The 27,417-nt window shown below is 44.2% G+C and overlaps 1 protein-coding gene across 3 annotated transcripts in view; it reads left to right on the forward strand.

The window, feature by feature from the left end:
* The window catches only part of LOC147748758 (formin-like protein 3), a 374,701-nt gene that overhangs the window by 112,590 nt on the left and 234,694 nt on the right, over positions 1-27,417 (forward strand). For all 3 annotated transcript variants that reach the window (XM_086963760.1, XM_086963763.1, XM_086963765.1), the window contains exons 2-3: positions 22,311-22,394; positions 23,432-23,512. In XM_086963760.1, the coding sequence (XP_086819886.1) occupies positions 22,311-22,394; positions 23,432-23,512 (165 nt within the window). The remainder of the gene's footprint in view (positions 1-22,310; positions 22,395-23,431; positions 23,513-27,417) is intronic.

A 27,417-nucleotide genomic window follows, 5' to 3' on the forward strand; every position in this document is an offset into this window, starting at 1 on the left:
GTCGGCGCCTCGGCGGTCATCAGGGGCAGCTAGCAGAGAAAGGGCAATCAGGTAGCTTTGCCCATTATTTAACTTTTGCTGCTGCCCCTGATGCTCGCCCAGGTGACACCGCCGCCGAACCCATGGCAACCAATCACTGATGCCCATGAGAGACCTCCAAAATTCAAAACCAGGCCACCGTTGGCCATTGCCCATGACCTGTCCTTCCGGCCCGCACCTGTCTCCGGGGCCTGTGAGCTTGAGCCTTGGCCACTAGCCCAGGTACTCGCCGCGCCCTGTGAAATACTAGTGCTCCACACATTCTCTCTCTCTCTCTCTCTCTCTCTCTCTTTCTCTTCTTTCCTCTCTTCTACTCTCTCCTTTAGTGCTTTATTGCTGCCTTGGGAAGGTATAACAAATAGTGTATTGCACCACACTGTGACCTAGTGTACCCCACCACCGCGGCATACTACACTATACCATAAGATGCACACACTGCCATGCAGCGCAGTCACATGGTATAATGAGGAATAATACATCCCACCATGCTGTGCTGATTCCCACCCCACACAGTAACATGAAATGACAGGGCAGAACTACCAGACCATTTACCATATTATGAGATAGCATAAAACATCGTCATATGGCAAAGCCCATCACATCGTGCAACAACTTGGTATAATGGAATATTCAACCCATATCATAAGATAGTGCATTATAACAACCTAGCAAAGCATGCCATAACATAACCTATCCGACCATTAAGAGTTTAGCATGCCATAAATTAAATCCTGGAATACCCCTGTTGTATAATCTAGAACATATGTTATAGCAGCCTATCACACCAGATGTAACCGTGCACCCCCACATCCTAACCATGCCATAATATAACATACTGTAATTCCTTACCCATCCTTTAACATGGTATAATAGGACACACCACGAAATTCCAAGCAGCATACCTCACCATAATATAACATAGCATCTTAGTCCATGTTGTGACATGGTATGCAACGCCGTACCATATAACACCCCTTCCTACACCATAGTTAAACATACCAGAACATGCTCTCCTGTAACATCATGCCATTGTGTAACAGTATAAAATGGCTTACCATACTATACTATAACCGTATGCTACACCACGCCATAACCTTTCCTATCATACCATGCCCTAACATTGTACGCCAAGCCATAGCGTTAACTTAAAACCCAGTACACCATGTCTTACAAATATATAGCTTGCCACAACCTCTTACGGTTATTTATCATTTGTATATTGCAAAATGCCCATTCGTATGGCCTTGCAGCCATTTATATTGGTGTTTAATGGGCGAGACCATTGAGCAGTGCCAACATCGTGTATGAATCTCCTTGGTCGGTATGCAAGCCCGCCGCCCACCAGATGTGAATGTGTGGTAGTTTGGTGGATGCAGGTGCAGTTTGGTGCTTTAATTGCTTGTAATGATATTTTTGGCAGTGTTGGGTGTATGTTCAGAGTTATGTATTATTTTTAGAATGAACCAAGTTGTATATTTACTGTAGAATACTGCGTGGTGTGTCTCGTTGGCTCATGCTGTTGTGAGCACGGTGATAGTGGTCTCCCTGCTGGGTTGAAAGTGTGTGTGTGTGTAATGTAGTATCTAAAGTGATGTTTGGTGTTGCACTTGAAGGTCGGGCCTCGAAAAATGTTGAAAAAGAAGATAGACCGGCAGGTCTGGTGACGCAAATGATTTTACTCGACCTCTCTGTACTGCACTCGACCCACAATATGGCCACAGTTTTGGTGTTACATTACCTAGCCAGCCCTAAAATCTGTGTGCCACCATGCAGCTAGCCAGCAGAAAACCTGATTGGTCGCTAATGTACCTCCGTGAGATATGACCCATGTGTGTCGGATGTGATGGAGACTTGCCAGGACCCCAGCAGCTCAGATACCCACACAAACCTCAGACATCAGGGCAAAGATTCAGACACGTGGCTCCCTGTTCTACTGCTTTCAAGATGGTCTGAAAGCAGGTGCTATTGTTAGCCAATGCTGAGCGTGATTCACTGATGTTTATGGAAGGGTGGATGCCGAGTCGCCGTCTGTGGATGCGAGTGTCTTTCAATTACAGCATGTTCTCATCATTGACAATTCTACTTATTGAAGACCACACCGAGGCCCACGGAGCACTGGGCCGCCTCGACAGTTCCGGTGCTCACAACTGAGCAGCAAGCAGAGTAGAAGTGCAGCGAGTGGGACAGTCGGAGGACTCGGACAACACAGCTCATCTGCTTGTTTGAGACGAGTGCGTCCCCAGTGACCTCATTCACTGCTAAAGATTACTTTGCTTACACGCCCGCCATGCAGCTGATCGGATCTCGGATTGATGCACAGCTCCTAGCCAGTGCCTGCCCTGCGCAGCTCCTTTGCACGCTGTTATCGTCCCCAACCCAGCTACCTCTTGCACAGCTCGGAATCTGTACGGCTCGCTCCTGGCACAAGCGCATCTGCTCGCACAGCCCATGGCAGGAATGCAAAGCTCAAACCCCTGCCATGTACAACTCATTCAAACTGCACACCTTACATCCGGGGCGGCATTGTCCTCTACAGTGTAGATCATATTCTGCACAGCTCACTTGTGCACGGCTTCTGCTCCTTCGATGCATGCCACCCCCCACATAATATTGTATAGCTTATGTCTGTTGCTCGGCTCCTCTCCTGCATAGGCAACTCGAGAGGACACACACACTATCTTTAGAGGTAGCCAAGCCAGCAAATGAACGGGGGTACTGAGCCAGGGGTCTGGAATGGCAACAAGAACAAAAGTCCAAGCCGAGCTATAGCATTATTTTGTATGTATATTACGTCAACCCACATAAAATATGATACATAACATTATAAAATCCCAGAAACGTTTGTATCTTTAACATTTGGAAGTGTTTGAGTGCAGTAATATACTGTGCTAAATTGAGTGACATTCAGTAAAAAAATTATGTCTAAGCATTCACGAAAGACCACCCCCCCCTCCTCCCCCCAAGGATGGCAAGAGTGATCCGAGAATGTGGGTGTCCTTAAAATATGGCAAATGCTGTCTATTTAGATTAAACAACACTACAGACTATTATACCATATGCAGGAAAGATTTGTGTACAGGGCACTCCCTGTAAATGACCTGAAAGTGCGGTCAGTGGGATCACGACAATTGAGCAAAAGCGAAGTAAAATAGTTTGAGTAAGATCATACAAGTGGGGAAGCTGGGATTGAAACAGTTTAGGCCTCTGGATTGATATCTTTCTTTGAATTCTGTTTAACACCACTACTTTTTGGTTCGTTTTATCGGGAAATAGATATTAACCCGTGTTAAATAAATACAGTGATTATGTTTTCGATCAGTGGTGTATAACGTAGGTCCAGAAGGGCTGAATCTATGTCAGATTTTCAGTAAACTGTATACTGTCTTCTTGGAGCTATGCTAAGACACCCTTGTGTTAAATTAATTGATACATCTAGTCTTTTTTTTAAGTTCAAGGGAGAGCAAAGCAGTAACTAAAATGTTAATATTGCTGCGTTTTCTGACCTAAAGAATGGGGTGAGATAGAGTGGAAGGCACAGGGAAGAGCAGGAAATTTCGCCTTGCGCAGTACTCTGACATGTGCACAGCGTTCCCCCTTCTTCTCATGCCTGTGCAGCTTCTTTGCACAGCTCACACTGGGCACAGCTTACATCTTGCACTGCTCATGTGCTCAAACCTTTTAATTCTTTGGGAACCAGCCCTGACCCTGCTTGAGAATAACAGAGAGAGAGGCATTACTTGGGTTCAGATGGCTCTGAGATTCCCTGTCTTGACATGATTTATTGACTGGTGGGCATGCAATTACCACAAGAAGAGTTTCAGATAACGAGGTGTAAGTGAGCTGAAAAGGTTGGGCTTCAGGCCCAGCAAGAGCAGGGAAATCTAGGAGAAACTAGAATTATCTGTTACCAAAAGTTCAGTTCAGCTCCCAAGCGAAGCCAGCGTGACTGAACCACTTTGGCAACCTGTACACAGCTGGCCAGACCAAAGATCCAGTCCACAAAGAAAAGCCACACTGTCTGACTCCGCCACAACCTGCAGATTTATTCAGGCAGCAGCTTTCAGGGGCAGTAAAAGGGAAGTCCGTCTTTGTTTTCTGTAGCGGGCAGGCTGCGATGCTGGTTAGAAAGTCTGGTCGTGCAGTAAGCCTCTGAAAGTTTTCGCTCAGTGAAAATGGGCTTGTCATGGCGAGTGAGTGAGAGGAATTTTTATCTGCTCGGTGATGTCCTAGCATATTCAATTGCTTATGGATATTTCTAACCGCAGATTACTCACGTTTAGACTATTTCCAGGCCCGGATTGGATATGCAGAACTTTTCTTAATAATACTGCATCAGTAGGCGGCATCGTGTGGCTCCGTACTGCCCCAGAAGTGACAGAGGAGCCACAAATAAATGCCATCCCTGGGCGCTGACGTTAGTGCCTTCCTTTCTGTGCGGATCTGGAGCTCCGCTCTAGACTTTGTCTGCCTTCCAAGACAACATTTCTACACTTTGACATTGTGCTTTGGGGAAAATGTATCTTCCAAAGGCAACAGTATTCAACCTTGCCAAGACTGCAGAAAGCAGATGTGGGTCCCTGATCCGCATGATGTGTTTTTATGTGCTTGGGCTCCCCTCACAACTCGAAGTTGTATGATGAATGCACCCAAAATGTGATCCAGGAACGGGAGGCCAAGGGATGTCTTGCTGAACATAAGAGGAGGACCTGGTCAGACCACGAGTTCTCCTCCTGTTCCAAGTTGCGGGCCGCTTAAAGTCTTAAGGACTATCCACAAAAAGTCCAGTTCCCTTTCAAAGTTCTCTGGTAACTTGAAGTTAGAGATGCACTAGAAGCTCAAGAAAGCCAAGCGAGCCTTGATCCCATCCTTCACTTAAAATATGGTGAGAAGGCGCTAGGACGTTGAGCTAAAGATTTTACCTCTTATGAATTATCTGGTTCCAACCCAAGCCTGCAACTGGTTCCAGTGTGCCCTGAATTTCTTGAGCTGTTGTCGACTCTGCAGCAAATAACAGCTTGAAAATACATTTTTTAAAGTGCTCGTTGCTGTCTCTGGTGGGCCGTCGGGCCTGCCGCAGGCCACTCTTCCTACCCGCGCCCTGTGTTTATGGTTATGACAGATGTGTCACTGCTGGGTTTGGGGGAAGAGGAGGAGGGTCAGCTGGGTGAGGTGGAGATCAGATGCCTCTAGTCTACAGTGGAGAACCAGCTCCACATACTCTTGTGGAGCTTCGAGCAATTTGTTTGGCTCTAAAAGACTTCCGCCTATACATCAAAGAGAGGCTAGTGTGGGTCCTCCCATAAAACTCATCCACCATGTGGAACTGGAACAAGCACGCGGAGTGGGTTCCTTGATCCTGTATTAGGAGGCCGTACTTCTGTTGAGGTTGCGGGAGCAGCAGAATATTTTTCTGGTTGCCCACCATCTGGTGACTTGTTGAATGCCGGAGCAGATGAGCTGAGCAGAGGTCAGCTAGTGGACCTCAAGTAGCTTCTCTGTCCCGCTGGTGAAGAGCATTATTAATCAGTGTGTTACTTCCTGGCTAGATCGGTTCACCACCATTGAAAATGTGCAGTGTCAAAACTATTGCAGGTTGGAATTTCCTTCAGGTGGCTTATTAGGCTCCTGTACTCTCTTACACTGGTACCTCTTCTGCCTATGGTTCTGTGGAAAATCAGGACAGATCTGGCTCAAGTTATCTTAATTGCTCTGGACTGAGCCACAAGAGAATGGTACATAGAGCTCCTGAGCATTTGTCTGCCAATCTGGCTACCGCCTCATTAGGACCTCCTAACTCAGTAGCAGGGGAGGGTCCTTGCACTGAAGTCTCCATAGCCTACACTTCCACGCAGGGAGATTAAACAATGGCAGATAAATGTGTTCATATTGCCGGTTGAGTTAGTGAGTGTCATGCTTGTGGCCAGATGCCCTTTGACCAAGTCCATATATGTGGTGCGCTGTCAGAAATTTGGTGCTCAACTTACTTGTCTTCTGCAGGCCACACCTGTGGATGTGTTATTGTTTGTTCGTTTGTTAGCCTAGCAAGGTCTTGATGTGGGCACAGTTAAGGGTTATCTATTGTCCCTTTCGGCCTTTCCATACTTACCTGACCAACCCTGCACATTCAAATCATCAGGTGGGATGTGTTTTTCAAACGGTTTGACTACTAGGTTTCCCCTGAAGCCATTTGTCATGCCACAATGGGAATTAAATTTAGTTCTGACATTTCTCATGTTCACTTCCTTTAAGCTGATTCACAGCTTCTCATTGTGACTGATGGCCCTCAAAACAGTTTTTCTGATTGCCTTCACCACATCGAGCCGCATGATTGAACTGCAGGTTATTTTGGTAATGTTGTCCTACACCACCTTTTTCCTGGCTACATTTTTGTTAAGGGCCTGAGTGACCTTCGTACAAAAAGTTACCAAAAATGGTGTCACCTTTTCCTGGGGGACAGTCTCACTCTACCAATGTGTTTTGCTTCACCTACCCTGTAAGAGGAAACTATATATACTTTTTACGCAGAAACAATTTTGAACTTCTAAATTGACCTCACAAACGGAATTGTGTGGAGGGTCAGCTCTTTGTAGGATTCTCTGGAGAAAAGAAAGAGATGGCGGTGCAAGCATGGACCCTCCCAAGGTGGACAGTCCTCTGTATCAAAATCTGCTATGCCTTGATTTGCCAACAAACAATACCCTGAAGCCCTGCAAGCCTAGTCCACCAGAACCAAGGCCACTAACACAGACCGCATTGGCAAGAAGGGTGCGGGGTCTATAAATCAGCCAGGCCGCAATGTGAACGTTGGAGCAGATGATCAAAAAACACTAATGCTTTAATATTCTTTTTCTTAATGTGTTTTTAGGTTTTTGTCTTTTAACACATAACAAAACGTAGTCAACTCGGGCAATATTTCACTCTGTATCGTGCTGTACTTTTGACTGGTTTGATCTTGCATTAAGGGTATACATATACAATCCAATCAATTCTGTGTGGACTCAGCAAGCCATGATAGATCAGTTACTTTCATTTACATGTCAAGGCTCTTGGGGAGGACAGGTGTCTTTACATACTTTGTTGTTTGTAGTGGGATACCTACACACGGTTGCCTTCCAAAGGTCCATCCTACCACGTCAGTTTAAACCGCTCTTTTACCCATTTTGACCACTAAGAGCACGCAAGGCCAAATAGCTCCCAAGGTGACTCCCTATGTGTTTTGGCCGTGCTTGTGTGATCTGCAACAACGTTGCATAATCTGTCGCATGTATTGCACGATGGCAGCGTCCTCAGCCAGGCTTCTATCTTCGGTGGTGTGGTCCCTGTATTCAGGAGTACATTAAACTAGTCTGTTTGGCTAGAAGCAAAAATACTGCCACTAATCTCTCTGCTACTTCTGGGAATTTTTTCACACAGCCTAGCAGCATGTACAATGGTCAACACTCAACCTGCATATCTACTTTGCTCGTAATAATCTGTGCCACACCTTCCCAGTACTCCTGAATCGGTGGACACACCCGCGCCAAATGGAAAAACCTGGCCGGGCCACTCAATCATCTCTCACAACAGGACGGCTTTTCAGAATCGATCCGGTTTTTAAAAAGCTTTTAAGAGAAGTACAGTTTGTTCAAAAATTGAAAAAGCAATAATTTGTGCAGATAATTCGTGGATATAAATGCGTTGCGAGTTATAAGAGTATTGACTGCCTTGATTGTATGGTCTGGCGAGAAGGCCACTTTAGACGGCTCAGTCCTGTAAGACTTTCTGGCCTGTGTCCACTATCCAGACCCTTTACCGTTCGAGAGGTACGGCTATGGTACTTATTCGAAAGGTGAGGAGTATGCGATTGAACAATCTATCTGGTAATGCTCTTTTTGGTGGCTACACTAGCTAACACAGGTTCTGAATTGCCTTCCTGCCTCCCCATTTTGTGGAGTGGACTCCTTAACACCTTAATGAGGTCCCAAGTTAGAGACCAGCACACTGTCACTAACATGAGTGCTCTGTGTCTATGGCAATGACACTGGAGGAGAAGGATTAAGAAACAGAGATATCCATGTGGGGGAGGGGTGCTTCTAAGTGTCTCAGCTAAGTCACTTCCAAGGCAGTACGTCCCCGTGTAGACACACGGTACCACCTAATGGCGCACAGGAGCATAGCTGAAAAACGTTCCCCAGATTCAGTCTGGTGCCTGGAAGTATAAAAGGGAGGAATATTTGGTTCGAGAATCCACCAGAAAGAGCATTACAGAAAGTAAATAGTTTACTTGGGCAACACAGCACAGTTGAACAAGAATTGAAGTGTCCTGTGGAGAGCATTGCAGTTCAAATACATTACTACAATGTAGGAGCAGATTGTTTAACTGCTGTGGTAAGTGAGGTGGGCCAGATAATGCATAACCTCCTCTTTCACATGAATAATAGTGTTCTCTCACACTCCGCACTGCTGGAGCTTTGCCATTTGCCAATTTTATTAAATTGTGATTCGTGGTGCTCGCTGCTTCCGGTGACATCACGGGATGTGGCATGGTCAGACCCCAGCCTAGGTATTCCGACACTGGCCGAGGAGTTGAATGGGAATGGAGGAAGGTCTATAAGCACCATCTCCTGCCCCTTCAAAAAAGAAACAACAACTGAAGGGAGGCATTCAGTAAAGCCTATGGCTGCTGGGGTTCCCAGAAGCCCTGCTGCTGACACAGGTTTGTGAAGTTTCAGGTCTGGCCGTGATGGAGGTGCCCCCCTCTAACGGCATTCCGCTGATGAACTGGTGGAAGAAACCACTGGAAGTCAGTAGAAGGTGCGGATAGTGTATTCATTGATGGGAAGAAAGCTGGACCAGAGTAGGAGGACAGGTCAGGTTAGGCAGGAGAGCAGAGGCGATGCCAACTACTGCATCAATAGCATGCAGGGGGATTATAGTATGGTGTAACCTGGATGGTGGGTAGCAGAACCTGATAAACATTTTAATGACGCCTGCAGGACAGGAGGGCAATTTATAGGAAATATGAATCCAGGCGTGAGTTCTTTGATGGAACCAGCGAGAATAAAATGAATATCCATAATGGGTTGGGTTTTACCCCTTACTAGCAGCACCCATGAAAAGCATGGGGTGTCCTTACCTAGTGAAGGTCTGTAGGCCTGTATTAGAGTAGCTGTATGCATTCCGCACCCCATATCGGAACTACATACCTTAGGGACCCTCGGCTGCCTCATAGCACTTGAAGGGGGAGGGGGGACTAGACCCTGGGACCTGTGCCCCCACTGACACAGCCGATTAATTGTTCCTGCTCTTTACATCTCACGGTCCGGTGGGGTCTGGCCCCCGTAGATGCTTCCTATCGGGCACCGAGCACTGTCTCCCTCATCAGTGACCCTGGTGCGATGGGGGTACATTTTCCTTGACAGACTGTATATTGGAAAAAAATGTGTTTTTGCTCACTATCAACTACCTCTAAGAAACAAACGCTAGGAATAGCGGCGTTGGAAGGCGGTTACTGTCGTCAGTTATGTCAATTGTCCACATTGTATTTGTATCAATATTTGTAAACTGTCAATTCCCCTCCACCATCTCGTGAATGTCGAGCGCGGGGGCAGCCGTGCCTTGGCGGCGCCTCCGTTTGTGCGTGTGTATCTTAGTTTCATTCTTGGTGCCCGGAGCCTCGTTCTCCCCCCAGTACCCACCTGTTGCCAGGCTGCCTCAGCTGATTCTGTGCGAGGGGAACTCACTGACACGGGCTCGGAAAGTTCCCATGATCCCCACTGCCGCCTTCCTGCACATTGAGAACTCGGATTCAGTGCACATTCTGAAACTCAAGGGTTTCCCCAGAGACTATTTTTCCCCCATAAAGAGGAACCGTGGTAGTCACAAGAACGGCATAGCGCAGAACTGATGGCTCATGCCCCCTGGCCATTGCTCATACATCCTCTAATCAGTCTTTCTTTCCTCTCCTCTTTCCGCTGCCTGCTTTTTTCCCCGCCATTGCTTTCTTTCTCCTACTGTTCACCCCTTTTCCTCTAGTTCATCCCCTTCTTACTGCTCTCTTATTGTCGCTCATCCTTGCCTCCACTTTCTTTCATTTTATTTACAGTCCCCTGTCTCCTTATCCCTTGCTTACTTTGCTGTACATATTCTTTGCCAATGCTTGTTACTTTGTGCTGTGTCAGCCCCTCCTAAGTATCCCCTCCCTGTTTTGTTCCATCACTCCATCCCACGTTTCCTCTGGTTGCCTCAGTTCCTCCCACTGTTCCCCCTCGAACCGTCTGAAATGAATCACAAAACAGGGTGCCAGCATTTTCTGCTGAGCGACTATCCTGGGCTCTGTGGTGAGAACTGCGTAACTCACACCTCTGTCACAGAACAAGCCACAACCTCCCTGTGCCTGTTTAAGATGTTACATTCACAACGCAGTGCAGCCCCCGTTAACAGTTGTGGCTCGTCTCTACTGACACTGGTTGTCCAATTTTAATAACTTGCACACTCTAAATTGACTGCAGTACCCCGTGTGCCCTGGTCTGGCCATATGTGTAACTTGGCTTATGGGGCTGGTGAATATTGTTTATTTCCCCATAGCGAGGGCCACTGGAATTACGCAATTTTGTGGCTGCAACATTATCTGCATGATGATGGATTTGTTGCAAGCGCCACATAATCCATCGTCTGCTGCATATCCTGCAGAGTTGAACAAAAAAAAAAGTTTCTAGCTGAAACAGATCAACAGTAACTAAACAATATTGCAACACGTATTGCTGCACAATGGAAGGTCCTTTGTAAAGGGCGACTGGTCACCGGTCCATTCCGTTTTGCTTTGTTTGAGGATTAAACTGGTAATTATGAGGTGGAGTCTCGGCCCAGACAGTGATAACAAGTGTGAAAATGATAAAATAATGAAATATGATCACAAAGTGTGGAGCATTACTCCACATCATTTTTCTTGCCGCATAATTTAGTCGACACTGTCGTATAATTTAGTCCCCCCCCCCCCCCCCCACCACATAATTCCAGTGGCCCTGCCTGTAGCCAAAAATGTCTCGTGTTGTCGGTTGTGCCACGTAGGTTGATGCAAAATACATTCCTGTAGCTGCTCCTCTCCCACAGTGAAATGGTGCCCAGTAGAGTAGGATCTCTGGGCTAGTGATAGCTGATAATATGCAAACATGATTGTTTATAGGTTTTGGGTCAAAACTCCCAAGTCTCATGTCTGATTTTAATACTTTGATTTGGGGGAAAAATTATGAAACTAGAATAGTTAATTAGTTAATCTGAGCCTCTTCTGTGTGAGAGGTGTGGGTTATGTAGAAAGCTACTCGTGACTTACCTTTCTTATTCCCCATCGGTGGTGTCCTGTAAAAATAAAAATTCAATGGGAAGAGATTTCCTGAGGTTTATCATAAACCGGTTGACAAGATATAGGCCAATACTAACACTTTCCTTTCTTTTTTATCCAATGGGCGTTGTTACACAGTATTTTCTCATTAAATACCGGAGTTATTGAGGGTTGTTCTTCATAGATTTGTGGAATCCCTTTGACGTGCATAGAGTTGGATTGGTGTCCAGGAGAGGTCTTGCTCTACAGGAGAGGCATTTGCGGATTTGATTTAGAGGACTCTTGCCCAGCTAGTGGGGGCTCTGCTACAGCCGTCTTGAACTTACCTGGGTTTGAAAGGGCCGGTTCTTAAGAGTAACACAGGAACAGTCTTTGCTGCATTTACCTTTTTTAAGTTGGGCGGCTGTTCTACTGCTGTGGTTAAATTGTAGCCTTGTGCAGAATTTGTCTAGAAGACCTGGAGAGCCCCGCAGGACTTATTTAGTAAACGTGATTTCACCTGAGTATCTTGTCCTAGTCCGAGCTTTTCCATTGTCACTAAAAATAGCCAGCATCACCCTCAATGACAGTAGTCTTGTAACCTCATGTCGCCAGAACTGTCAAAGTTCATTGCGTGTGCCTGATCAACCCATGAAAGATCCAGGTTGGAGTAGACTTGAACCCCTGCCGTCTTGTCTCAGCCCTCAGCTTTTGAAAGGCACCTTTACCTGGCTGGTTCTGTCCTTCTTGGCGGTGCCTGCAAAGGTGACCTTGAAGCCGTTAATGTGAAGATTAGATTTCAGACTTGCTATGTCAGACACCACCTCCTTTTTGACTGGCTTGCCAGATTCTTCCTGAGAGAACGCTCTGTCTGTAGGTGTGTCCCTTGAGCTGCCCAAGCTCCAACATCTGTGCTTCCATTTGTCCTGCAGAAGCCATATCTTGGAAGATTTTTACCTTTTCCCATTGAATAACATCCAGTGGTGAAGTTCGTAGTGTGAACATTTTGTTTAACGTTAATATCTCCTGGACAATTGGACTGATTTTCTTAATCTTTATACATTTTTTCCGTTTTTATGTATTGTTATATTTTAATGCAGTGTATGGGTTATAGACACTTAATTTTGGTATCTATTATTGTTTGATTGGGTTTGCTTTTCACAATATCTCACTTGCATTTCTCAGAAGGTTTGCATGGATTCTCAGTTTATGCAAACAAATGTGTTTCAAGGACATGGATTTGTTCGGGCCACCCCAGAGCTCAGTCACGACAAGATTTCGACCACCCCAGGAATCAAGCCATAGCCTGCCAGCTCGATTCTCTTCAGTGAAGCTTGCTTCAGCTGTGCCAACAGCTCCTAGTTTATGACCATTCTACGTATAGTCAGGCAGAGCAATAAACCTGGACTTTCCGAATAGTTATAGTTGTACTTCATGGAAGTCACACCCACTTTCTCCAGCGACCGCACCCTCAAAGAGTGACCAAAAGGGAAGTTGGAAGCAAGATGGTCAACCACCATAACCTCAAGCTGTCACAGAAGAAAACGAACGGTGTGACTAACAGCAGAATTCCTACCATCAGGGCGCACTGAAACTGACATTTTGCCTTAAGAGAGTCTCAGGCAAGCCCAGAAGTAATGGGAATCCGGAGCACAAAGAACCAATCAAGTGCAAAACGGTAATGCTGACCTTAGTTCAGAAACGCAGAGCTTTGCTAAAAATTTAGCCCAGTCCCCCCCACCGCAAAAAGCCCAAAACTAACCTGGCCCGAAAGTTCCAAGACGAAGCCTGAGAACATCATGTCCCCACAAGACCAAACCCTGTAATTAAATGATTTAAAATGTCCTAAAGCCAAAGGAAAAAGTAATTTCTTTATAGTTTACTAAAAAACTCTTATTCAATAGAGAAAAACGATACCCACACCTATACGAGTCTGCAAGCAAAGCTCCAGGCCCTGAACGAGCAGGCACAAGACCGAACAGCCCAGAGCAATTGTAAAGCACAAATGCCAAAGTGATATGTTTAAATAGAGGATCATAAGATGGCGGTCCTGCATGCGCACAGCCTCATGCAGACTGGTGATCTTGGAGATTGACTGAAATCTTTGCTGGTATTATCTCTTATAGGTGTGGGCAGAGAATATATCTTTACTTTCACCATTATGGTAGAAATGGGACCCGTTAGGACCTGTGGTTTCTGGCCTCTAGAGGTGTTGCTAAGGAGCATCCCTTCTTACAAGCTGTATCGGCTCCCTCATGCTGGCTAGAGTGCTTCGATCTATCCAGAGCCATCTTCCAGCACATCAGCTGAGGATGGCTGATGGTTATGTCTGCCTGCAGGCACTGCCAACTTCTGTTTCAGCAGCATTTCACTCTTGACTGGGAGCCAAGGTGTTCCAACTCCAAAAGTTTATCTTCCCACCATTGCAAGTCCTAACAGCAGTCATGAATAGGAACTCGTGGGGATAAAACAAAATCCTACTCATGGAGAAAAATAGAAATATATTCTCTCTGTCTGGTATTTTTAATTTATTTTGCTTGACCTGCCACACCAAACCAGACTGAGTTTTAAATCATAGTATGAAAATTGACTTTGAGGAATTGCTTCAATGTTCTTTATTGCATTTGCTTTCCAGGAGGTTATCCTAAGTTGAAATAGTGCTTATCATATTGTGTTCACTATACTGACTTTAGAAGTACACCATTTTCGATTCACAAAGAAAGCAAACATTTTATCTTTTTGGTCAGTGGATTCTGTGTTTGTATGAATTGCTGCCATGGTGGTTTATACAAAGCTATTTAAAAGTTTGGTGTGCGCCCATTACATTCACACTAAACTTGTAGAAGTTTTTCCTTTCCAAAAACAAAGCATCAAAGCAGGTGTTTGTTGTTGGAAAAGAACGAACTAATAGCCCCAATATAATGGGAGTCTTCTCCCATAATCTGGGATTAATTTAAAAACCTTTTTACTGTCCCTCACTGCCAAGATACTCCTGCCTATGACACAGTAAAAAAGTTTTTTTTATACTGACTTTAAATAAGGCGGAATGTCGGATAGCTTACTACCGACAGCCGGTTCTCCTTCTGGCTGTCAAAGTGGAAGGAATGTGTGCCCCAACAGTACATTTTACCCAGTTGGTGCCAACCTGACTGTCCAGTTTACTCAAAATAGGGTGGGCAGATCGGGCGTTTGGCAGACAGGATGCTCCGCCGTTGCGATGGAGTACTTGTGCGCCATACTCCTAATCATGCCCAGGGGTCTGATTTGGAGTTTGATGGATAGAATATTCCAAACAAGGTTATCCTGTCTGCCGAGTTAAAAGTGGCATAAGCTACAATGTTTGTGTATTATGGTGGATGGGACATCCACCATGTTTGTGATGGATTATCCTGCCTGACAAACTCTAAGTAAGGCCCTAAAATATGGTCTGCTGGGAATCTGCTACCAGCAACTGCTTCTGTAAACAGAGCGATAAAGCCATCAACGCTCTTATATATGCTGTTTGAGGACTGCGCTTAAAATTTTCACTTTCTCAATTGATTGCAGTTCCTACGGTTCTTTTGAACTTGAATCCAAGGTAACCAACAACCTGTAAATATGTGTAATCTGTTTTTTTTTTTTGCAAAATGGCGGATGATCAACAGAAAGTGGAACGTACTAGAAAGAAGGGGATTTTTATTTCTAATAACATTCTCCAGATCTTTCACTTGTAAGGCCGATGTAACAGGCGATTCTTCGACACCTCTTATTGTCTTTCTTAAATTCCTGAGTAGGCTCTTCATACAGAAGCCTCCCGACCCTCTGTAAACGGCGCTATAAAGGGGAGTTTTGCAAACAGGGCAAACGTGGAGAGCTTGGGGCCAGGGTTTCCACCAGATGTGATCCAGAATAATCTCAAGAGGCAGTAGACTGCGTTGTTGTGCATGGACTGTATGATCCTCAGACATACAGTCCACGTGAAGGCAAGTAACCCACCAGTGCAATGAGGGCCGTTATTTAACACGCGTGACCTTTCACATTTGTGCCAATCGGCCCTAAACTTTAGTTTGCCTCCTTCCTTGGAAATACGTGCAAACACCCAGTACTGTGTGCTGTCAGGGAACCAGGGCTTTTTGGTGGATTTATTTTAAGCTGGGCTGTCTGACATTCAGTTGCTTGGCACCGGTTGACAGAGTTAATTTGTTAAATCCAGCAGTGACATTTTGCATTCCCGCTTGCAGATTACAGTAGCTGCAGCATTTCGGATAAAAGGCCGGCTAAACTGTATGTCCTGCACACGTGTGCAGTGACCCAATCACATTTTACTTCATCTGGAGCAGACATTTTGGTGCTCTTCCCCTGGCTAGAAAGGATACTGCGGGGGAAGGGAGTTCGCCTCTGGCGTCTGTGCAGTTTGAAAAGGCACAATATACCTCAGGACTCTAAGTCTCTTCTGTGCACGGCCTGCCAGCTGCCGGCTTCAGTTCCACGAGTTTAGTTGGTCTTTCATCGCGGCCGGCTTGATATAATAAGCACCATTGAATTGAGTAACAGGAAACCTGTTGTATACAGCATTGCCACAAGAATGTGGCAGCGGGAGAGCTTTAAAAACGAACCAAAAGGGCCTGGCCAACAGGCGTCCCCTTCACTGCCAGTGCCCTGCTCCAGGTGTGTGTGCTTTCTACCAACATTTTCACACTTCGAATAAAGTCAACATTTGGAGGTCATTTTTGAGGTCGTCTGTCCCTCAAGTTAGGGTTGTTGTAAAAACGTCCCCCCCCCCCAAAAAAAATACCTCTATTGAGACGTGTCCAGCCATGGTAATGGTGACTGTCCCTTCAGTGATCCCTGGTACGTGCATAGACTCCCGGCCAGAAGACTGTAGCACATTGTATGCAAGCTTGCCAAGTGATCTCATTCATCGTTTGCAACTTACCAGACGCCCGCTGTCCACATGGCTTTTGGGGCTTCATAAGGTGAGATGTATTACCTTGGTCAGGAAGTTCCTGCACTGGTTCCAGTGAAAGAGGGATTGAGTTCAACATGAACACTTATTTTCAAGTGCGGGTTTTGTGTGACTACTCCATACTTATCCACGTTATTGCTTCCATATATGCGATCTTAAACACTGCGTAATGGAAGGCTGATGCTTCTGGTGGGCCCTCTGTTCAAAATTAGCCTACAGGGCAAAGGCAATTCTCCATTCACACGACATGAGCTTGTAGTTGGCTCCTACCTGCACTACGGAAGCCGTCTTCCCTCTCCATTAAGCAGATTCCATGAATGACAAATGTCACTGTTCGATGGAACAGGGCGATTGATGTAAATAGGCTAACATTAATTTACTACAGAATTTAGCTTGTGACAAGGACCCTTCAGTAATGTGGTCGTGAGAGTGGAAATCTCACCTCAATAAGCAGAGATTGGGTCAACCGTATAATCCGTCTTACTTCTGGTGAAACACACATCAATAGTAAAAGTAGATCTGTTGGGATCCTCAGTCATAGGTTATGTGGACATGTCAAGAAGTGGAAATGCTACATCTTGTCATGGATTTTGCTCTCACCAGGTCAATCTGTAGTATGTTTGGAGAGCTACACACAGTTTATCTAAATCCTAAATTCCTTTTTGTCGAGTGGAGGGGGTGGAGGACAAATGCTGGTATTTTGCCTTAGGGTATGCTGCACCACACACAGGAACCAAATCAACCATATATCCGAAGCCTGCTGCGGGCCATGTTCTAGACTCCAATATATATATATATATATATATATATATATATATATATATATATATATATATATATATATATATATATATATATATATATATATATATTTTTTTTTTTTGTATGTGTTTGGTTGGGTTTCCAAATTTTTGCTTAAAGTGTGCACACCCAGGACCATTACACCTAGTGTGTGCTGCTTACCAACATGTTTCAGCAGCCGATTATAGCCGTTCATTTGACTTCATGTTATTGCTGAAGGTCACCACTTGTTTGGCCAGTAGAGGTCACCTAGACTACCAGAAGTGTAGTGTCTGCACAGGCATGAATGAAGAGTATGGGCATGGCTCAAGTGTTGTTTCTATGGCGTATTGCGCCCTTAATACCATGAACATAGCCTATTTTAACTTTTGTGCCATAGAACCAACATATAACCATGACAAAGACTTTCTGGGCTGTTGTGAAAAGTGATAAAACATGTTTGTTAACAGCACACAGAACAGTCGAAGAACATTAAGCATGCTTTTACATTGTGTAAAGGTGGAAGGGTTCTTATAATTTTTAGAGGTTATCCTTCACCAGTCCAAATCCTTTGGTTTGAAGTACCAATAGTTCTGACCAAATGGTTTGAAAAACAATTAAAAGTAAAGCAAAAGAGGTTTGAAGAAAGGGAAGGCAGTGTTTGAGGTAGGACAACAGTTAGGTTTGTGGTTTGGATGAAAGCGAGAGTAAGGGTTATGGTGAGGGATAACATACCGATTACAGTACAGGTTAGGCGTTGAGTAAAAGAGAGTGAAACCTGGACTAGATTTAGGTTAAGGGGTAAAACTTGGGGTTAGCAATCGGGATGTGCGTTAAACCTAAGGGTGGTGATACAACATGATTTGGTGTTTGAGAGAAGTTTACAGTTAGGATCAGATTAAGGTTTAGATTGACATTTAAGAAAATTAGTTCAAACTAAATGTTAATTCAAACAAATGATTTAAAGTAATTAACATTTCAGTAGACAATGGCATTTATTTGTCAGCCGTGTGGAAAAGAATTGTTTGATTACAACAAACTTCTTTTTCCATTAATTGATTTAAACTGTTTACAGTTAACAGTGTAGCAACTATTTAGTGGGAAGTTATTCTGCCTCTGAAACCAACATTTTAATGTTTTTCGGACCTGTGAAAGTTTCCCCCTGTTGAGTGTTCAATAAAAGCACTGGCAATTAGTAAGGCATCTTTGAAATGTCTGGTTTAGCATTGGGATCTCATACCTGCAGGTGATATTCCCAATCCTCCGTGCCCCAATGGAGAACAAGAGATTTCGCAAAGAAGAGGCAGCGGTGAAGAACAAATGGGAGCCGTCCAAAGACCCTCCACATGGTGAGGCATTAACGGTGGGGAAACGACCCATGCCACGTTCTGTTTCCGAGATGAAAATTGACTTTGCTGTAAAAAAAACCTGCCACAATTGAGAAAGCCCGAACTATTGAATAAAAGTTGGAGGGCGCTACTGTCCAAAATGGCAAGTATGATGAGAGAGCCAGTTAAGTCTGTGAAGAGGAGTCAGGTGTTTGAGGTCCAGGTTAAGGAATCCAATACAGAGGCACAGGGCTTGATATCCTTTATGTCCATTGTGATACAGAGCTCCACACTGGCGGAGACCAAACTCAAACGCCTTGAGAACATACGTTGAGGGGCAAGCAGGACAGTCTGGGCATCTTGGTGCAAATACCAACTTAATCCCGACTGAGGACATAAAGAATACAGGCCAATTTGCTGGCTGTGGATACTGAGAAAGTGTGGTAAGTTGTGTGTGTGATTCACTTTGCTCACGAAGATCAGGAAGTGGCAATGATGGTGACCCTGAAGACTTCTGGCTGAGGAAGAAGGGGCTGTAGTTGACTATGCAGAAAGCCACTGTGTTATAACAGGAGAACAGACTCCTTCTCTTTCTGATTGGAGCGTGGAGACACAATTGAGGAAGAAAGGCCTCATGGAAGGAAGGAGAGGGCTACTAGAGAAGAACCTTGTAGCCTTCGCAGCAAAACGGAGTGGACTTTAAATGCGAAAACATGGGTTCATACAGCTGCACTCAGCTAGGGCATCTTTTAACTACTTGGCTGTGGCGGATTCTGGGTGATTCTACACGGTAGTTGATGAGATTCTTTTGCTGAGATTATATTTGCCAATTCAGGTGGGCTGAGGGCCTATCTATCGACCACTGATTCCCTCTCATGAGGGCTAGGGTGTTGTTTAGCAGGTTGAATGTGTTTAACTGTGTGACAATATTTTATTAATTTTTCCAATGTTGTGTCTCTGCTCTACCCTTTCTTCCCCGTTAGTCCTGTTTCAGCCGGCTTGCGGTAATATGGGGGAAAGGCGGAATTGTTATCTAAATCTCCTTTTCACTGGTAAAGCTAGTAGCTATGACTCCCAAGATACTTACTGTGTGTATGCCAAAGTGGGAAATATTTGATTTGCAACATGTGTTCAAGCTCAGTACAAATGATTTAATCCAAAAGTTATTTTTTGGTAGCAAAGTCTAGTGTGGTAAAATATTTAGATCCAGACAGTTTAAATCTATTAAAATTAGACCTTCTCTTACCAGTGGACCGTCTGAATGTTAAGTAAAGAATTATACCCAATTATTATCATGTCACCCAGAAACTTGGCAATTATTCTGACGGTCCCTAATGAATGGTTTGAATTTTGAATTCAATCTTGGTGTCCCATTCAATGCCAATAAAGGTTTTGGTAAATTTAGATTTTCATGGTCTAGAATGCATTCCTTGCCCTCTCCCTCAGACCTTCAGGTTGTAGTTTTCTAGCAATTGCTCAGCTTTTCCCAGCAGTATTCCTCCCTTAAAGCAAAAAATGGATAAAGTCCTCCATGCGTTATTTCCTCTAATGTAACAATCTTGCTAGCCCCTGTAGCAAAAGATGCTTGCCAATTATTAGGAAAACATCTGCAACACATTTCTAACTCCTAATACTTTGTACTGGAAAGTAGTATGCAAGTAATAGAATTAAACAAAAAGCTAAATAACCAGAGCCATTTGGCTAGGGTTGTAGTGAGAGCCCAACATGATACAGGACTGCCAATGCCTGCCTGGAAAAGGCCTTAACTGTAAGCAATGGAGCTGTGCAATTTGGATCTGGAGAGGCAATGTATAAATAACCACTCACTCCATTGTTGCTCAATATTGCCCATGTTCTGTATGGTATATCCTTTTAAATACGTCTGATACTGTATTCTTCTGCTGTTTCAAGAACTAAGTAGCATATATTAAAATCTTTGGGGCATACTTGATGCTTAGTTCTGTGCCAGTCAAGAACATGTGGTAAACTACTTTCAAAGGTACAGGGCAGTTGGTAAATTTCATGATTTCTTTAAAGGCTAGTCAACGAGGGCCAGATCCCTGCCAGAATTTTTTCAGACTAAAAACTGATTATGCCAAGGAGTCCTCTGTAGAGTTCTTGCACAAATGTATCCCGTGGATATCCCGGGTCAAAATTGGATACTGCCTGGCGTACAATCAAGCGATGTAGTTGCAAAACTCTGAAGATGATACAGATGATACCACATCCAGAGGCACTCATATTACGGTGCTGTAGAGATGTGGTGCAGGTTTCTTTGGTATTCTGTTACCAGAGAACAATTGATTCCATCTATGATTTACTGGTGTTTTAGTGATGTCTCTTATGATGAGCCTTCCAGCGCTCCTGGAAAGTCGCTTTATTCAAATTCTGGGCCTCTTAACAATGCCTTCAGGCGTACTGGATACAGTGGAGAGCAGTTGCTCAGGATTGCCAATACAAGTACTGCTGTCCTAAACCAGCAAAGGGTTGCTCATGTGTCGTTCCTAGAGAGGCCTTATCAAATGCCCTGGTGGTGTGAATTTGCCTCCATTGGACTGCTCATCTAACACGCCTGAGTAAAACCCATTCAATAACTTTGGTGGCTTAACAGTGTGCTGCTCTCATCCTGCTCCTGATTAGACTCCATGTTTAATACAGCTTTGTAGATTGTCCTTACCACCAATGGACTGCTCCACCGCCGATGCTGGGTAGAGTCGTTAATGTCCTTAACTGATCTTACAGTGCTGTGTTAGGTTGCACATCTGCCATTCTTGGGGAAGAATTAATTCATTACGCCTAATGAATATCAATGGTGGTTTTCAAACTGTGTTACTTTAGGCCTTACATGCGGAATGGAAAGTGCTATATAAAGAACGATGCCAGACATTGTAGTACAATAAATGTCCCTCAATGGGCCTCAGGGCTCATCCATAATGCATACACATACATCACTGATGCAACTGATGAGAAGCGTGCATCTGTCATGGGTTTGTGTGGAGGTAAACTGGCTCGAGATAAACCATAAAAGACGAGTGGGGCTAGCATACAAGAGAGGTTGCAGCTCTTTGGTTCATCCCTGCTACATCCTTCCCTCTCAGAAGTAACTGAAAAAATATGTAAATGAGCCCCCTCCTATTCCAAACGCCAATCTGTTCTAAAGCAGCAGAACTCGGAGTGATTTTCTCTCGAAGAAACTGCTGGCACATGTAAAGGAAGATGATGTCTCTCATGGCTGGCTCCCTGTACCTCACCCCCGGGCAAGTCTTTGGGAATTGCTTGTTTGTTCAATATTCTTCCCACTCCGGTACGTCGACTTCTAATAAACACTTTTGTTGGCAGGTTTCAGAGTGTCTCCATTTGTTAAGGTGGTGAAATGTGCGGAGTGCCTTGTTTTCATCTTTGGGATCCCCTGTGCTCCTTAGAGGAGTAGTAATCTTTAGGTGTTGAACTATTAACTCTCGCCCCATATCCCTAGCTAAGGGGTCAAAGTGCTGTTGATAGATCTTCAATTGTTTTTGAGATCCTAGGGGTTTATGAGATCCTAGGGCCATTTATATTTTTTCTTGCTGGAGACAAAACAGTTTATAGGCGTATCTGAGCACTTCAGGCCCAGAGTGCGTAGAACCAGACTGTATCTTGGGGCGTGAGAGTCCATTTTATCTTCTTTATTTATATGGGGAGAGGAGCAGTTTGTGTATAAGGAAGAATCTGCAGTATGGGTGAAAAGAGGATATAGGTATCTAAGAAACAGCCAGGGATATCTGTGGGAGCCTGTGGTGTGTTGTTTTGAGGTTTACATGTGAGAGTGACCAAGTAATGTGTCCGAGATGAGCCATGTGTAAGGGTATACCAGGGCTTAAAGTGAGGAACAATGAAATTATTTATTCTTACTTTTTTTCTTTTCTTTTTTTTTCCTTAGAGCTCAATGAATCTTCCTCCTGACAAGGCCAGGCTGCTTCGACAATACGACAATGAGAAGAAGTGGGACTTGATATGCGATCAGGTACATTATAATGAAACTTTGGGTAGGAGCCCCAGAGGCCTGCTGGCAGAAGCCTGACATCCCTTTACATTTCATCTATTAGTAGTAGAGATAATGGCTATTATAGTACAGAGCAGACAACTGTAAAAGATTAGAGGTTATTGAAACAAGGGGGTAGACTACCAGCAGAAGTCATGGCCAAGAGCCCCGGGGCTACTGGCTGGATGAGATCAGATATTATTGGAGGACGAATATAGGAACAGAGTGTCTAGGTTATAGTAACCCTACAGCTGTCAAATGGTGATAAGATATAGCGACTCTACGATTAGGAACAGAAGAGGTTATGGATTGCATGAACACTATGGCCACTCATTGCTGGTGGTCCGGGATTATAGAAACCCAGGGGGTTGATTGGTGGAGGTAATTGGATACAGGGCAGATGGAGGTCCTGGGGTGGTCACTTATAATATTTAAGAGGTTATAGTACAAAAGAACTGGAATTAATGCTTGGTAAAGGCAGGAGAGAAAACATCCATGGAACAAGCAATCAGCAGCAATCGGAAGTAATGTCAACACTAAGAAGTGAGTGTTGAAGGTTGTGGTGGTATACAACCAGGCTCTTGAATGCGTGGTTGATAAATGTCAGTGTTATATTGACCAGGCTATGGCTTAAGTGGTTGGTAATTGTCTGGGTTTATAGAGCACAGGCCTTGTCACATGTGGTTGGTAACGGAGCAAGATTATACAGTACTCTTATTGAGAAAAGTGGTTGCTACAAGTTTGGGCTTTATCACACAGATTCTGGAACAGTTGGGTGATGGACTTCGGGTTAAGAAAGCATAGGCGTGGAAGAGTTTCAGATATAGAGATGAAGCTCAAAGGGCACAGAGGAGCGAAGGAGATACAAAGTTTGTGGTGGTTAGTTCTCTCTCCATCAGGGATTCCTTCCGTGGAAGTTAGTGTTTGGACCGGTCTTTGGCGAGAAAGGCATTCTGAAATGTCCTGCCCACCTGGCCCTATGCCTGTTAGATTTTACAATATTTTGTTTTCTCTGTCAGGAACGATTTCAGGCAAAGAATCCTCCACACACGTATATCCAGAAATTGCAGAGCTTCTTGGACCCAGGAGTCACAAGGAAGGTGAGTGCTGAAGGGAGTAGTAATTTTATTTTCTCGATGCTTGTAATGTAAGGCATTCAGGATATATAAGCATTATTCTGTCTTTTCAGGTACTGGAATAGGGTTTCTGTAATATTTGGCAATTTTCATAGCACTCTGTGTGTCTATGGCAAAGAACAACATAATTACCTTCTGAATGGACTGTATTATCTCCTTACGCATAAGGGTACCAATGCATGGATTCCCTATTTCACTCACTGCTGAGGCCATGCAAAATTAGATTATGACCGGAAGCTCTACTCGAGCTCCAAAAAGAATGGAGTGGTGGGATGACTAGAGATATTAATGCACAGGTTAGTCTATAACAATAAGCACCAGGGACTAACTCTGTAGTGTCTGACATCATGTCGCCTTTCCCAGTGCCTTACTTTACACCGCCTGCTCCACTGCCTAACCTCGCTTCACCTGCTCCGGTGTTTGGTCTCACTCTACCAGCTCTAGTATGTCCTGAAATCCAAGGACTCTGTACAGAAGTTCTCCCCACAGGTAGTCGTTTATCATAGGCATTCACGTATGGAGTTTCCATTGCCACTTAAAACCCTACTGAAATGTACGTGCTCCAGCTGCCTTGAACATCTGCCCCAAAGACGCCCACTTATTCTAGCCGTTTCTTGCCCAAAAGTGTCAATTTATCGTCTGCATCAGATTGAGAGGAGACCTGCTGATGTAGGATACTGGCCGCCAATCCTTTTCCATCTGTCAGTGACAATTAGCAGGGTTGACCTGGAATTCTGTGCAGCTGCTCAATATTACAGTCTCTCCCTCCATAATACCTGATACTCTGGAACCTACCACACACCTAAATATAGTATATTTATAATGATGCCACTTTCTACGTGTGTGTGCTTGCAGAGACAGGAACAGAATATTAATCTGCTCCTGAAGATCCTCTCTTTTTTAGGGATAAGAATTCTGCTGACTAGTTTGATTTTTATCACAAGATGAGTATCTTATTACACACCCGAAATACCACCATTAGTGTCCTGGATACAAATTCTAAACGGATGTGCTACATTATGAAAAAGGTATTTGCCCACCGCGCTTTAGCCATGAGGGTCATCAGCTCCATCAATAAAGATGATAGACTCTGAACATCAGACTTCCAGGATGGTTATGTTGTTGTGACAGCCTGGCCTTCCCAATTAAGCCCCTGAAGTGTTGCATGGGTCGCTAACTTATCAGCACAAAGACCTACATTCGAGCCTTAAGTCTGCCCCGAGCGTCTTCACCAGCATGGCAGGAGAAGCTGGTCACTTCAGAAAACGGGACGTCTTTGTTGTCGTTGCAGCATCCTACTGTCATTCGACGTTGAATAAAGCTGTGAATTCGGAAACGATTTGCTCTGACCTCATCCATGAGTCTATTATTCTTAGGAGTCATTCTAGACCGAGAACCTGCTTTGGTGAAGGGGTCACGCTCTTGACCGCTGTTTGTGCTGGGCGCTATCGATTGCTGCATATTTCTGATCCATCTTGCCTGACTCCACCAAAATCCACCAAATAAATAATTCTTCAATCAGTAGAACTGAACCTCGTTGGACTGTGAGAACAGGATTATACTAACACAAAGCTGAAGCTTTCTTAAGCTGACAGTAAATAAGGGTGTAACTATCAACTCCCGTACATCCCGATATAGAGAGGATCCCTTCTGCCTGAGATGACTGTACAAGAGTGCTGATCACCAGCAGAGAAGATTTCATGGAGGTTTATTTGACCTGCCACAGTCCGCCCTTCTCTTAAAGCATTCCTCTGAATAGGCTGTCAACTATGTACTAATGGAAGTATGATGTGTTGCGTCATAACTCAATGGGGACACGAGTGCATCCCCCTTCCAGTAAAGTACAGATACTAAGGTGCTGGGCTCTAAATCATGTATTGCTGTCTTCTCTTATTTACCTTCCATAAGAACGGAACACCACAGGAGATGCTTAGCAGATTGGTTTCAGGAAGAATCCGTGTATTTTTTTAATGTAGACCCTGCCAATGCGATCTACAAGACGTGTTTTTTAAAATCAATTTGTTCTCCACAGTTTCGACTTTGCAATGGGATTTCCTGAATAATTGCATGTGGAGTGTTTATCCGCTCCGAAGAGCACCCACGAAGAGAACTGTTATTGTCTCTATCTGGCTCCACCAGCTGTGGCACTTGAACCATATACAGTTATCGGACTGTTCACAGGCAGACAGGCGCTCTTTTCCAGGCTACAGTGGAGTATATCCAACGACAGCTTGATGTTCTAGAGTTTAATCTTATAAGTGAAGCTCTCCAGTATGTAATGTGTGCGAATCCGGAAAGGTGAAGAGTCAATCCATACAGAAGGGCTACCCCCTCAAGGGAAAGAGGTTCTGCATATGGTGTGTATAGGCATAGGAAGGATACTGTCCCATTGGTGTATAACGGAAGCAGCACTACCGACTCATCTGCATCTTCCAACATCAGACGTCATATATTAATCTTTGTTCATGTGTTTATCGTTACAGCCTACCAAAAAAGATCCCTCCATTTGTAAAGGTCTTTTTAATATCATACCCAGTAAGGAGACCAACGCCTTCTTGACAACTTAGGGCTACATACATAAATTCCACTCAAGGGGTGGGATGAGGGGAGTTCTAAAGCATGGCTACTACCCATGGACGTTTGTGAGTGCACACAAGCTCGTACGTCTAGGTGCATTCACAAACCCCTCTTATTCTCCTTTCTACCATAAAAATATAGGATTTTTAGTCCATATATGTGCAGGTGTAAACCCCTGTTCAGATTTTTTTTTTTTTAAAGAATGTGAATCATTCCCATATTTTCAAAGGGTTTATGAGAAGGGGGTTCCCCCATGGCAACATTGTTTTCCCATGCAGATATATATTCAAACAATGTACTTTTGCACAGGGGATCCTATTCCTGACTTTTCCAAGAGTACTCTTGGAAACCTATACCTAGTGCAGCTTTCCATTCGTATGCTTGAAAAGAACTGCGAATACCATAAAGTCAGAAAAAGCATATAGGTGCAGATCTCTGCCCGTACTTTTTCGGCTTTGTTGGTGGGTAGGGCCTTTAATGTTGTTGTCACAAAATTAACATGCTCGCCTTCAAAATCCAAACACATTTCAGCCTTCAAACACATGTTGTGGAAAGTGACCATTTCTGTAGTCTTAACCTTGGTATGGAGGGTTACTAAAATTCAGCCTTTCTGTGTTGAGGAGCCTTCGAGTTTGTTTTTCTTAGGCTCACATCCCTCTCACCTCCCTAAAGTAATTGTAGGTATCCGTGCAAAGTTGGCTGCCCCTTCGCCTTTAGCTGTTGCTAATCTGACTGTCCCACCAGAATCCTCCTTGCATACTGTGAATGTTTTACAGATGTTAAGGTATTATATCAACCAAACCATAGATGCAGTGCCTTTAAAACAACTCCGAGCCGTAAGCCATTTTAGGTCTCCTGTGTTTAAAGAGATCATAACCAAATGCACAGTTTCGGATTTCTTTTATTTTATTAGAATACTAACTTCCACCTGTAGGCAACACCTAAAATTCACTATTCTAAGGGAAAAACAGCAATTGCGTCTCTGTCCAGAAAAATTATTTTAGAAAACCTGTTATATTGCTGGTAGAAGAGCGGTTTACAATTTCCTTTTACATTGCTGCACAGACTCTGATGTCAAAGCATACTGTCCGGTATGGTAAGCCGCACCCAGGAACAAGTTAGACCATTTGCTCTTTTTTATTGCCCGCACCCTCTTCACTAAAGGGTACTGCTTGTTACTCCTCCTTACTGTCATAATTTTCATGACGGTCCCATTACGGAGAAAGTCCAGTTTTTTTCACTGTAATTGAAGCTCTCCATTATGTGTATCTTCATCAACCATAAGCGATCAG

This window comes from Lissotriton vulgaris, chromosome 1_1 (assembly GCF_964263255.1).
Source record: "Lissotriton vulgaris chromosome 1_1, aLisVul1.2, whole genome shotgun sequence".
Lineage (NCBI taxonomy): Eukaryota > Metazoa > Chordata > Amphibia > Caudata > Salamandridae > Lissotriton > Lissotriton vulgaris.